The sequence below is a fragment of the Diuraphis noxia genome, unplaced genomic scaffold, assembly GCF_037042655.1.
Source record: "Diuraphis noxia isolate RWA-SAM2 unplaced genomic scaffold, SU_Dnox_SAM2 contig0004, whole genome shotgun sequence".
Lineage (NCBI taxonomy): Eukaryota > Metazoa > Arthropoda > Insecta > Hemiptera > Aphididae > Diuraphis > Diuraphis noxia.
This window is the reverse complement of record NW_028301714.1, coordinates 12359470-12372937: the sequence shown is the minus strand read 5'-3', so window position 1 is coordinate 12372937 and position 13468 is coordinate 12359470. Positions and strand designations below refer to the sequence as shown.

Here is a 13468-nt window from a genome sequence, read left to right as displayed (position 1 = left end):
ACGTCGTCTTCAATAAAGGATATTTTACCGTTGGGGAGGACGTGCATTGTGCATCAGCTCGGACCGGTTCGGGAAAAATTGATACGGTTGCGCGTATTGCACTTGGCAACACTGTGAAGCCTGAGTCAGTTGCGCTAAAACCTCGCCCTCCGCTTAAACAACGTCCGCCAACCAATACCAGCTGAATACCACGGTACCACTGACTGGCACTGACCGAGGAGGTTTATGGTATGCTCGGTGAAGCATCCGAACCGATTACCGAGCAACCGAATACCGATAGCCTGTATTCTGTAACTGCCAAAGTGCGAGCGCCGAGATACAACGCTCGTTTTCCGGCGTCCTGTCCGGGTTGCCTAGCATAAGTGCATGATTATTTTGACTAAATTGACTGGTCTGCAACACTTGGCAGGATAACTTTTTGTAAACACTCTATTTTGCAGTGTTCCGAGCGCCCGCCGCGCTTTTTAAAGGACGGTGGTCACGGTACGTCTTCTATTATATCAACGACTTATCGTTTCGTCTGTTATCCGTTTGGCGACGGTGAAGTCATAGTACCGTGGCTGTGAATCGGAATTAGCTGCAGGGAAATCAAGAGATTTTTTTTTCTTCTTCATCGTCGTCGTCAGAGCAATCGAGTCGCCGAATGTAGTGTGTCGAACAGGGAACTTCAGGAAAACTGCACAAATATTTATCTTCTATCTATGGCGCCAACTACTAGAAGAAGTGAGTAACCAGCTTCCCCTTAGACTGGATTATTATTTTTGATGTTCATGAATCTAATACATTTAAAATTTTCTGGGACAAGGTGCCAATTACTAATAAATTATTGGTCTTTAAGTACCTACCTAAATTTGATAATGTGCAACTGAATCAAATGCTTGTAATTGCTAATACTTTTCTCTAAAATTTAATAGCTATTATTCATTTTTAAAACTGAAGGTTAATGAAATATTATAATTTTGACAGGTAATGGTGTGGCACGTAGGCCAACAGCTCGTCAACCCATACCCAAAAATGTGTTGGTAGAGTTAAGCCCCAGTCACAACAAAGCGTGTATGTTTTGTGGTCAGAAAGAGATCAGCGAAAAGTTATATGGGCTTCTCTATCAGCTCAATGATGTTATTTGTCATTACTTTTGTATTGTAAATACGTTTCTTCAAATATTAATAAATTATTATTAAATGATAACTATACATTTGTTTTCAGTTATTATCATCGAGGGCCATTCAAAATGGAGCTGACAGAGAGGGCATTTGGGGATTTTTATTAAAAGATATTAAGGCTGAACTAACCCGAGGATCTAAAGAAGTATGTTCTTTCCATATTATGTAATGTGTGATGTATATTTAAATTGTAATTGTGATTTTAGACTTGTGTCTATTGCAAGAAAAAGGGTGCAACAATATCATGTTGTGGAGTAAAATGTCGAAAAATTTTTCATCTTCCTTGTGGATTGAGAAATGGATCTATGCATCAATATTTTCAGTCATTTAAGTATATAGTTAATTTTTATTTATATACCTATTGTCCTATTTTGTATTGCATTCTCATTAAAACAAATATTTTTAGATCATTTTGCCAACAGCATCGTATAACGCAAACCATAGATTTAGCAGAATTACAAAACTCTGCTCCTGTACAATGTGCTATATGTAAAGATGATGTTATACCGTCTCCATTACCAACTTCTATTTGGGCACCGTGTTGCAAGCGTAACGCTTGGTTTCACCGAGGATGTATTCAAGATCTGGCATTAAGTGCAGGCTACTTTTTTAAATGCCCATTATGCAATAATGTTGAAAATTTCAAGTGCAGGATGCTCACCCTTGGAATATATATACCATCACGGTAATTAATTTTTATTTATTCTCATATTTGAAAATTTATATAAATGTACAGAACTAAATAAATTAAATATAAAAACTATTCTTGGATCAAAAGTTCATTTTTCAAATACAAAATTATACACAGCAAAACATTTCAATTCATATAAGTAAAATATGTAGAATCAATTATAATTTGAACAATTTTTTTTTCTTAATGTGTCGTAGAACTACAAGAAATATTCTACTTCAAAATATTGTCATTCAATAAATTAAAAATTCAAGCAATAAGAATTTAAAATTGTGCCTTTTAAAATCTAAATTTGTCCCAGTAAAATTACAATTTCAAAAGTTTAATGTAATATTTACTTTATACAAATATTATGCTCTGTTGAGGAAATTTATTTTTATTTAAGTAAACTGTGAACTGTAGAAGTTAATAGTTATGTACATATATATGGTATGAATATGCGTACACGGATACGCTCATATAATTTTTATACTATATACAGTTACCTGAAAAAATTAAATCACAGGGACGCCTCTTGGGAAACTGTGCCTAACGCTTTTGCAGAGCTCTTAGAAAGACATAGTTCGTGCAATGCTCCAACCTGCCTATGTCCTCATCCAGATAAGCGAACTTTTCAACAAGAGTCGTAAGTAATTTGTTTTTAATAATATAACTATATTTATTTTACACCTCAACGATAAATAATACTCTAAATTAATAAATCAATGTTTGCGTTAAGGTATAATTTTTGTAAATTCAAAATTCATAACAATTTTATTTAAATTTTTTAAATTTTGTTGCATCAAATTTAATGTATAAGTAAATTTCTAACCATCAACAATAATTTTATCAATCAATAATTGTCATTAAATTAGATATTAAAAACAGTGCTGATCAAGAGTTTAATTAGTATTATATCAAAAGTCACCATCACATATTACCATACACCATACATACCTATTTTAATTATTATTTATAAAGTTATCTATTTTCATTTGCTTGAGATTCCAAGAATGTGTTTCAGCGAGAAAGTTTCCTATTTTGTAAATATCAGCCAACATTTCTCAAGAATTTTATATGGTGGAGAGAATTTTTCGTATTTCTGCTAAGTGTTGCAAATTTGCAGTAATTATAGAAGTTTAGATACTTAATTGTCGTTTTCTTTCTCATTTTTAACTAAGTTTGTATCAGATAATTTAGTCTTAATCCCAAGTGCTACTAGTGTCTGGTTAAGAGTTATTCATAATCTGTTGTATAATCTAAAAAAAAATTATAGTAGCTGAAAGCTCTCTTCAGAGTTCAACACACTAAACGTAGCTTTTTTAAAACAGTTAATGTCTGTTCAATAATGAACTGTGTCAAAACATTGACCTGAATTGAATTTTGATTGGTACTCAAGAATTGCTGAACTTATTTTTTCACATTAATAATACCCTGATTTAGATATTGCGACATAGATGTATTTATGGTGGCAGGAAAGCAAGTTTTATATTGGTAGTTGAAAATGTTGGAGTATGTTTATAAGCTAGTCAGTTGTCTATGGATAGAATAATTTTTTCTTTTGGTTACCAAAAAGGATGAGCTTTTGAATCCAATTCATGATACGCTTTCCTATCATTCAAACATTGTTTATTTACATGTGTACATACAAACATTTTTGAAACAGCTAGAAGAGTTACTTTTTCCAATGTCCACTTTGATCCTAACTTCAGGTTGTGAGTACCAGCAGAATTTATACATAGTAAATACTAAAACAGTGGAGTGCTCCTTGTTCAACTTTCCACAATGGCATGTATTTTTTTTTTAAATATGAATTTATAAAAAATCTAAATTTATTATTATTTTATACATCTTAAAGAGATTGAATCTCCCAGTAATAGAGGTATCATGTTTTCTTTCCATGAAGCAATATTGTCGTTATTAACAGATTCAGTTTTACTTGAAATTTGCTGGTATAGTGGGTACACAATGCCTACTTTGAAATCTGTCTAGTTTACCAGTTGATTCACTTAATTCGAAAATGTTGAAAAATTTAACAATCCCAATACCCCTTTCTATGATAACACTTCCATGTTTTATTGGACAATTTGAACTGTGAGCATGTTGAAACATTAAAATATTTTCCAATCCTTTTTAATACTTACCTATTTTGCTTTTGGTCTGTTTACCTATCTGTTTTATTCTATGGCATGGCTATTTTCAACAAAGTTCTTAAAGTAGAAGGAAGTTTATCAGCAATATTTTTATTTTTTTTGAAATCAATGTTGCCTGTACTACAACTATCTATACCTAAATAACAGCACAAAACAATTATATACATGATAACAAACTGCACTATATTTAAATTTACAGTCTGATAGAATACTTAATAAAATAAGTATTAAACTGTTAAGTAGATATAATAGAGTAACATTTCTATTTTCATTTTTTCGCAATTACTGAAATGTTTAAACAACTACTGAACAAAAAAGTGTCTTACCTGCTTAGATAGAGTAAAACCAAGTGTCTTAACAGGTGGTTTTTACATTGACTAGTGTAACAAATGTCTAGAGATAAATGGAAAATAGTGTCTTAAGTGAGTTCTACTATAGAGTATAAACTAATTAAACTAGTGCAGTTGTGTTATGACAATTTCTAAATTAATAGCAAGTAATGAATCAGGGCCAGATTTCATATTATAACCAATATTTAAAAGACCTTATAGATTTCATTTTATGGAATAAAAAAATGTTTCAAATTAGTGTATAAATATTGCTTTGTTGGACTGTTGTTTTTATTAAAAATTTCTGTTCATTATGCTGTAAATTAGAAAAAAACATGTACATAACTGGCAGTAGAATGTCAAACACTTAATGTTTATGTATATATTTATTATGTTAATAAACAATACTGAAATACACAAAATTGAATAAAATCATTGCTTAATAAGGGTTTTGATTCTTTTCTAAAGTAACTTTTCAAGATAATAGTTGAAAATATTTATATTTTGATAATTTCTAGTATTTGGACTTCATAAGACTTTTTTCTTATATTTATAAATTTAATTTAAAAAAAAATAAAAAAAAAATTCTCGTTTAATTAAAATAAATATAAACAAACAATTATTAATATGTTATTAATACATTTTTTATTTTTTATTCAGTGGTTCTTGGGAGATAATACTCTGCCATACATGTGGTTCAAATGGAACCCATAGATTGTGCAGTTCCATCAAATGTGATCAACGCTGGTACTGTACAGCTTGCCAAGCTGTTGCAGGTATGTTTATTATAATTGTATTTATTATATGCTAATATGATATACTTCTTGAAATCTTCTCATATAAATGGACAACCAACTGAAATTTCACTTTTATAAAGAAATCCCATTTACTCATCTTAGTTGTATATTATATTATAGTAAGATAGATTATTTTGTAAATTATGTGTAATTATGTGTACATACATGTATGTATATATTATATAAAACATATTCTGCACTATAAATTGTTCATAGTTTTTTTTTTATAATAACTCAAAATTATTATTGGTTTTTATAAAATAAAGATGGGAGAATGAAACTGCAATCATATAATTTAAGAATATAAAATGTATAAATATTAATTATTATCTATTTGACTTTTAAGTAGGAATAAAAAAATTGATTCATTCAAAAATGAAAATATCAGTTTAACCATGTAATAAACACATAAAAGGCATTGGTCCACTGATATTCATTGTCTACATAATTTGAGATTTGAATAAATTTTTTTAAGCATTGATAATGAATTTTAGATGATACATCAAGAATGAAGAAAAAACGATTAGAGCTACCTATTGATGGAAATTGTAGTGGTATATCAGTTATGTTTGGAGATGGAGTGTTGTCTCAAGATAGACAAGTGTCTCAAAGGCTTAATAATACTGGAATTATACGTAATGTTGTTCCTCGGCCGCAATCAAATGAACCCATAGTTATTTCTGATGATGACAGCAGTGATGACTTGGAGGTAATACATGTTGAATATTTTCAAATGTATGTTATTGAAATATTCACACATGATTTTATTAATCTACCTGTACACAAATATATCATAACTTATTTTCAGTATTTTAGTTACTTTTACCAGTAAAATAATGTTTATTAACCATAACATTTAGACTATTTTAATAACCATTACAACTCAATTACACAAGATTCTTCTTGAAGAATATGATACATTTTTTATTTTATAAATAACTGTAGTATATAACTTTTAATTATAAAGGAAATTTTTCAATGATTGTTTAACTTAAACTTAATCTACTAACTTCCTGATAGTATGTTTTTTTTTATTTTAGCATTTGCTTAATTAAATTTAATTTATCGAATATTGCTTAATGTACCAGTCTTGTTTAATTATTCTATTGAGAGGATGCCACATTCGTATTTGTTGTCTCAGTCTTACAAATGTGTAACATAGAAAATTAACGCTCAGCAGATCATGTTTTACTCCGTTAGTTTAAAAATTAGAGTGAATAGATTTATTATAAAACTTAATTGTAAGAACCTTATCTGTGTTTTTTTGGAAGTATTTTTATGATAATTCAGTTTTTTAAGTGAGTTATGTGCGTATTATAAATTGTAAAATGCTCATAACTCACTTAAAAACTAAATTATCGTAAAAATACTTCCAACAAAACAAAAAATGTTTGTTACCATCAAGTTTCATAACAGGTCTATTTGCTCTAATTTTTAAGCTAATGGAGTAAAATGTGAACTGCTAAGCGTATATTTGCTATGATACCGTTAGTAAGACTGAGACAACACATGCAGGTGTGGCGTCCTCTTAACTGTCAAAATAAATAAATTTTAACATTATAAATGTTTAATTATTTTTATAGATGGTATCCTATATCAATCCACCAAAACCACCAACACAAATGCAAACTCCTCAAATCCGATTGCCAATTATAGCTAGTTATACATCGATGAGTACAGGTTCTACTAGAAATCACTTTAATCGTAGATTCCCTGTTACTACAAACCAGACTAAATCCTTGACATATGTCTTGTCAGAAAGTAAGTAATTAAAATACTTAAATGTTAGTGAAAATATCTGAGCATCATTTAGTTTTTACATTCCTATATTCTTATCGTGTATAAGAGTTACCTTTGGAGACGATAAATTTCTATCTAGTCTGATCAAAACACTTCTCAATAAAATATTTCTATTTTATTGAGAAGAATATTATTTTTTTTGTTTAGAATTGATTGAAAATATAGTACATAATATAATATTGTATTTTTGCAGGTATTGATCTAACTTCAGATGATGATGAAGCTCAAAATAAGACATGACATATATTTATTTAGATGATTAATTGGACTACCAGTTCAGTTTAATATTTTATAATGTTCAGATTGTATGAATTATGCTTACCATGAAGCAAGTTATACAATTTAAGACTGATAGATTGGATTTTCCTTCATTTTATTTTTTCTATGTATATTATATAAGTTACTTACCAGTTTAAACTGCTATCTGCTACTAAATGTAATAGTTTTTACCCAATTTTAAATATTTTAGTTAATTACTATGAGTGGAATAAAAACTATAAAACATTGCCCATAACTATTCTAAAATAACTAAGGAAGTATGTTATATTGTTTATAATATTTGATTGTATTTCTTTTTAATTTATTATTTTGTGACCAAGTTTTTGTTAAAACTGTTACATTTTTAAGTTTTTAACTATATGTATTAAGTATTCAAGTTTATATAAAAAATAAAAAAAAAAATAAGTGTGTATTATAATAAAGTTTATATATTTTGATGAATAAAAAATTATAAATCTTCCTTGTAATATAAAATAACATGTTCATTGTGCAACTATTCTGTACAGCATTAAATCAATTTATTGAGATCTTCGAACCTGTTGTTTTAACTTTTGATGTTCTATATCTAGTTGTTTTCTAATATTCCCTAAGTTTGATAATAAGTCTTTATCAGTCGGCAACTCATGTTTAATTCTTAATTTTGTATCTCTTGATACCTAAAAAATATAAAATTTAATAACAATATTAAAGTTTTTGTAGATTAAAATGATGTAGTTGATATTACTAAAATAAAACTATACCAACTAATGTAATATGTGTAAAATATACAAAATAAATACATTTTAATTAGCTTATCTGTCATTGTATTTCAATAATAATTAGATAAAAATTAACATTGGGATGCATTTGCTTATACTTACTGACTGATAATATCAATGACAAATACAATATTATCACAATAAAGTTTAATGATATTATTTCAATAGGTAAATTGACTGAGACAGAGTAAGAACCTATGTAAATAATTTTAAAATATTAATATTTTAAAATTCCTAGTGTATGACCAATAACACCAATGCATGACTTTGAGTACAATACTGAGTACAAATCCATAACTAATCAATTAGGCCAGTTAAGTATTAACTTTAATTTTAAATTAAATACTGGGAAAACTAATGTTGGTTATTGAATTGTTCAATCAAATAACTAATTTTAATAGTTACAATTTATTTTAGTTTTAAAATTATCAAAATTTGCTTTCTTTTTTCTAAATTTTGAAATACTTTGGGTCTATTCTGTAGTTGAATATTTTACTTGAAACAGTCAATTAACACTGAAAGACTAAAATCTATAACAAAATAATTTACTTTGTTTAAGATTTGATGAGAACATTAAAACTAAGTTTTAAAATGAAGGATAGTTACTACATGAACCTATTAATTTAATAACTTACATTATTTAATATTTACGGCGATAATACCATTGAGAATCAACCTGTACATATAATATTACTGATTATAAAGGTGTACAAAATTATAACTCAGATAAAAAAAATATGACAAATATTTACAAATAACTAATCATTTTTTTCATTTAATCATTTAACAAGATTTTGAATAAAAAACCTTGTTAAGAACAAACATTTTTTGGGTATTCAATGATACTAGGTATCCAAAACAGTTTTCTACTCTGTAAAATATTTTATATCTTTAATAAGTTTCGAAAACAATATATTATAATTTAATTTCACTGCAATAAGCAATAAATATCAAATGTTCACAAAAATATGCAAATTCATTAGCTTGAAACTATCACAATTTTTAAAGGTTATTTGCAAAAATCTAAAAGTATAAAAATTAAAGAAAATATATTATTGTATAGAAATTTGCCCTCTAATCATAAGTTGTAATATATTCTATGGTTTATACAATAAAGTAATGATTTTGTTTTAAATCACTATTTACAAAGAATAACTGTCCCAGAAATTAGGCGGTAAGTTTACTATTTTTAAATAGTAAAAAAAATGTTAATAATACTAACAAATTAGCTTTAAAATTTAAAACTAAATAAACAAGAAATTTTAATGTAATTATTGTTTTTGTACCTGATTTCTATATGCTGCTTCAGTAGGCTCAATAGCTTCACAAGTTGTATCATCTTCACCATCACGTAATCCAGCCAGTGCAAGTGTAAGTGGCGAATCAATGATCACAGATTTTGTTGCTGGCAGTAGAGCAGCAGGATTATACTCTGTTCTATTCATAGGGGGATCACTTGCAAAAGTCACATGAGCTTTTTCCATCTTTTGATTCATCACTGAAGGGGAAATGTTTTGGTTCATACATGGATTTTTATATGCATCTGTGTTGCATGAAACATCCCTCAAAGTTTTTCTGTCTACAGGTTTGTTATCATCGTCGTAAACTATCTGCAACCAAAATTGTTAGATAAATCTTATAATTCTAATTTGATGATAACAAAGTGTTTAAATACTTTTCTAGGAGCTCGAACACGTGTAGTTGGTAAAGGTACATTGTCAAAAGTACTCTGTGGGGGACAGTGAAACTCTTCTATACCATTCTCTTCAAATGATTCGTGGCGACTTTGTGCATGTTTTGATAATTGCCGAGAGACAGTTTCAGATTGTATGTTCCACGATTTTGATTCCAAGTCCTTTTGCTTTTGCATTATTTCATTTTTTAACTTTTCTTGTTGAAGTTGCTTCTAAATAAAAATTATTATTTTATAGATTAATATGCTGACAATCCAATTTATTGAAGGTGACATTCCATTTTATGTATTTCACGTATGTACCAAGCTAAAATCGTTTACAGAATAGTTTAAACTCTTATTTGTATAAAAATAAACATAATTCTCAAAAAACTAATTACTTATACATATATATTCCATACCTGAAGTTGAGCCAATATTCGTTTCTCATTTTCTTTCTCAAACTCCATCTTCATTTTTTCTTCCTGTTCTCTTGCCATTCTTTCGATAGCTTCATCTTCCAATTGATCTTTACGTTTTTGTTCTAATTCCAACCTTCTTTTTTCTTCTATCTGTTTACTTAAATCAAACCTATAAAGTTCTTGTTTTAATCTATTAGTTTCTTTTTTCCTTTCTTCATCAGCTAAAAAAAAAATTAAATAAAGCGATAATAAAGGAAATAAGCAAAATTAAAAAATTGACAATGTTGATGAATGCAAGTAACTTACATGCACATGATTCAGTTCCCTCTACAAATGTAGGTCGCTGTATTGTGGGTTTTTGATTGTGTACTAAATAAAAAAATTAATTTTTAATACATTTAGTTGTTATAAGTAATTTTTTAACAAGTATAATATATTAATCAAATCAATCAATACAACTCACCTTCTTTACTTTCTACTTGGTCAGAACTGTTATTATTTTCCTAAAAAACGTTAATTGATAAACATTACTTATAATTTATAAATTGAATGACTCAATTTCAGTTTGTTTATTCAATAATACTTTTAGCTTTCAATAATTATTTACAATATTATAATTTTTTTACAACATTTATCTATTAATTATATTCAAGTTATTAGTTAAGAAATATATTTGAAGGCAAATGTTTTTTTAGTGGCAGCGGTCAGTTAACACATCTATTTAGTCACTCACAATTATTTTACCATATTCTGTACCTCCATATAGCAGGGATCGGCTACTGGCGGCCCTCGAACCTTTTTTTATCTGGCCCGCGCTACATTTTCAAATTACTTCATATAATTTTAGAGCTTATCTGTGTTTTATTTTATTTTATTATGTTTTTCGATAAAATGTGTATATAAATTCTTATCTAGTTTTAAACCGAAACTAAATTATTAAATGTCTAAATATATATTTATAATGGCGTAGCTAACATAGTATTTATTTCATTTTCGGTTTAGTCATATCCGTACTGCCGTTAGTAAATTTAAAGGACCTTTTTTTTTTTTTTGCTTTCTCCTATGCATTGCGGCCCGCTAGATTTTAAAGTACTTAAAAGTGGCCCACTAGTTACTTTGAGTTACCCATCCCTGCCATATAGCAATAAAACTGCAATTATTCTGCAGTAAAGTGAATTCTTGCACGCTAGTTAGTTACTGAGTATATTTCTTAACTTGAATAAGATTACACTTAACAAATCAGATATAAATTAAATCAATTTATCATAGTATAAATTACTATATAATATAACAAGCTCCACTATAACTTATAAAGACACAATTTAAATAAAATATAGATTTATATTTTAATTTGAAATCATTAAAATAAAAACCTTATATACTAAGGAATGACTTAATAATTAACATTTTTTAATCAATATCAAAGAAAAATTACATACCATTGCAGTTTTATATGCTTCTTCGCATGAATAACCTGCTAATTTTGGTAAATCTGAATTATTCTTATCTTGTTTTACCTAAAATAAGGTAATCAAAAACTGAATATTAAATAGCCACTATAGAGTTTAACATGATTATTACCTTTGATAAATATTCTACATACTCCTTCCTTTGTAACTCTAACATTCTTTTTTGCTTATCATCATATTCTCCAATTCCTAAGAAAGGTTTAGAATCTACTTGATTGGCTGGATTAAGCGGTGAATATTCTCCAAATCGTACATTTCTCCTCACCTTAAAAATGATTAAACATTAAACTATAAATTATTTTCTAGCAATGTAAATTTTATATGTTAATATATTGTAATAATTATCATAATTATAATTACCTTGATACCTGGGCAAATTAAGTCGTTTGTATTTTTGTTATTTATTAGCCTGGCTTTATACTTATTGACTTCCTGAAATCAATAAATAATCTTCTTTATTTTAAAAATATTAAATGTATTTAATTCAACATCTTACAGTTAAATGTGTTATATTACCAAATTAATACAAAAAATCCCCTATTTTTGCAAAGACCTAAAAATCATTTATAACACTATATTTCAGTATTAATGATATCAATAAAGACTTACATTGTGTGGTGTTATAGACATTTTTTCCTTCAATAATACTTGGTTATGTTTGACATCAGTACAATTGTTAATGTTATTTTTTGTAAAGAAACTAGGCGATTGAGTAAATAAGTTCGCCAACCTTTCAATTTCATTCACTCTGTCACATGATTGATTTAATTCAGGTGAACGTTTTTCTAAAGTTTTGAAGAGAGGAAAATTTTCTTTGAACACATTTTCATTCTCTTTCGACGATTTTTGTGGTACCTAAAAAAAATTAGTTATGTATTATTTAAATTCCGCTTTAACAGTAAGTAATGATTGAATAATTAATAAGAACAAAATAATTAAAAGGATATTTATAAGTTATAACTACCACATATTAGGTACCTATACTTAATTAATATTTTAGAAACAAGTAGTGTATTAATTATATAGATAATTAAAAATTTTAATTTTCTATTGACACGAATTTTGGTAATTTTGACAATTAACCGTAAGAATAGACTATATTTATTGAAAATGTGCAAATGCGTGCATTATTTTCACTATGTACCTATGTATTTTTTAACACAAGTAAGTCGAAAGTTACCTTTATGACTTTTGATTTTTTAGCTAACAACCCAGTGTTTTTATCCATCTCGAGTTTTCTACTTTCTTGTCGAATTATAGTATCCAGTGATTCAATCATGACGGCATTGCTTATTTCACGTACATTACATTCCATAATAATTCGTTTTAAAATTAATCATGTATTTATGTACAACAAAACAAAATAACGATAGAATTATGAATTTTTTTTTTCAAAGTTTTAGACACATAAAATCAATAATAATAAGACGTTGTCTGTGTCAGATACTCAGACACGATACACAAGACAAGACTACAGTCTGTCAGTCTACAGTGTACATAAGTTAAAATTAGTTTTTGCCTTTTTGGCGTTTTTGCTAATAATTAATAAATGACTATTTTTAATCAGTCAAAAACATAAACCGTTTTTTTGATTAAAAAATTTCAAATAATATTGATAAGTGATAACTACAATACCGAACTAAATGATAACCTAAAAATTCAAATCCAAAGAAAACTCGGTAAATTTCATAGATTAACATTGAATATTCAATATTAAAATATTTTAATTGAAATAATAGGTATTAAAATATCAGTTATTATTAAATATTTATTAATAGCATAATCATACCGGCCAATGGGTTTATAAATGCTTATAAAAAGGATATCACGATTATAAATTTAAATAATTAAAGATACCTTACATACCACCTAACCAAAATCAAAAAATATCATTAATTGTACAATTTTCATCTAATTTAGTACTTTGTAGGTCAAATAACTAATAAGTAGTTAGCT

General features: G+C 27.3%; 2 protein-coding genes and 1 long non-coding RNA gene across 5 annotated transcripts; 2 read left to right on the top strand and 1 right to left on the bottom strand.

Annotated features, from left to right (window-relative positions):
* The first annotated feature begins 216 nt into the window (after positions 1–216).
* Positions 217–7218, top strand: LOC107173612 (E3 ubiquitin-protein ligase PHF7-like). 2 transcript variants are annotated; one of them, XM_015524208.2, is made up of 10 exons: positions 217–723; positions 967–1142; positions 1207–1308; positions 1370–1494; positions 1570–1848; positions 2336–2479; positions 4976–5091; positions 5607–5821; positions 6696–6873; positions 7106–7218. In XM_015524208.2, the coding sequence occupies exons 1-10, from the start codon at positions 702–704 to the stop codon at positions 7150–7152; spliced, it is 1404 nt and encodes a 467-aa protein (XP_015379694.1). In that variant the 5' UTR covers positions 217–701; the 3' UTR covers positions 7153–7218. The 2 variants fall into 2 exon arrangements, with proteins under 2 accessions (XP_015379694.1, XP_015379697.1); XM_015524211.2 differs by having other exon boundaries at positions 222–723; positions 2360–2479.
* A 383-nt stretch (positions 7219–7601) lies between these two features.
* Positions 7602–13160, bottom strand: LOC107173581 (uncharacterized). 2 transcript variants are annotated; one of them, XM_015524169.2, is made up of 12 exons: positions 12693–13160; positions 12122–12367; positions 11873–11944; positions 11625–11777; positions 11483–11560; positions 10507–10546; positions 10350–10412; positions 10044–10264; positions 9625–9855; positions 9236–9559; positions 8585–8625; positions 7713–7847 (listed from the first exon to the last, which is right to left on the bottom strand). In XM_015524169.2, the coding sequence occupies exons 1-11, from the start codon at positions 12825–12827 to the stop codon at positions 8590–8592; spliced, it is 1599 nt and encodes a 532-aa protein (XP_015379655.2). In that variant the 5' UTR covers positions 12828–13160; the 3' UTR covers positions 7713–7847; positions 8585–8589. The 2 variants fall into 2 exon arrangements, with proteins under 2 accessions (XP_015379654.2, XP_015379655.2); XM_015524168.2 differs by lacking the exon at positions 8585–8625 and having other exon boundaries at positions 7602–7847; positions 12693–13156.
* LOC107173583 (uncharacterized) lies at positions 9394–10018 on the top strand. The gene is made up of 2 exons (XR_016191616.1): positions 9394–9534; positions 9633–10018. It is a non-coding gene; the product is annotated as an uncharacterized LOC107173583 (long non-coding RNA).
* Positions 13161–13468: the final 308 nt, after the last annotated feature.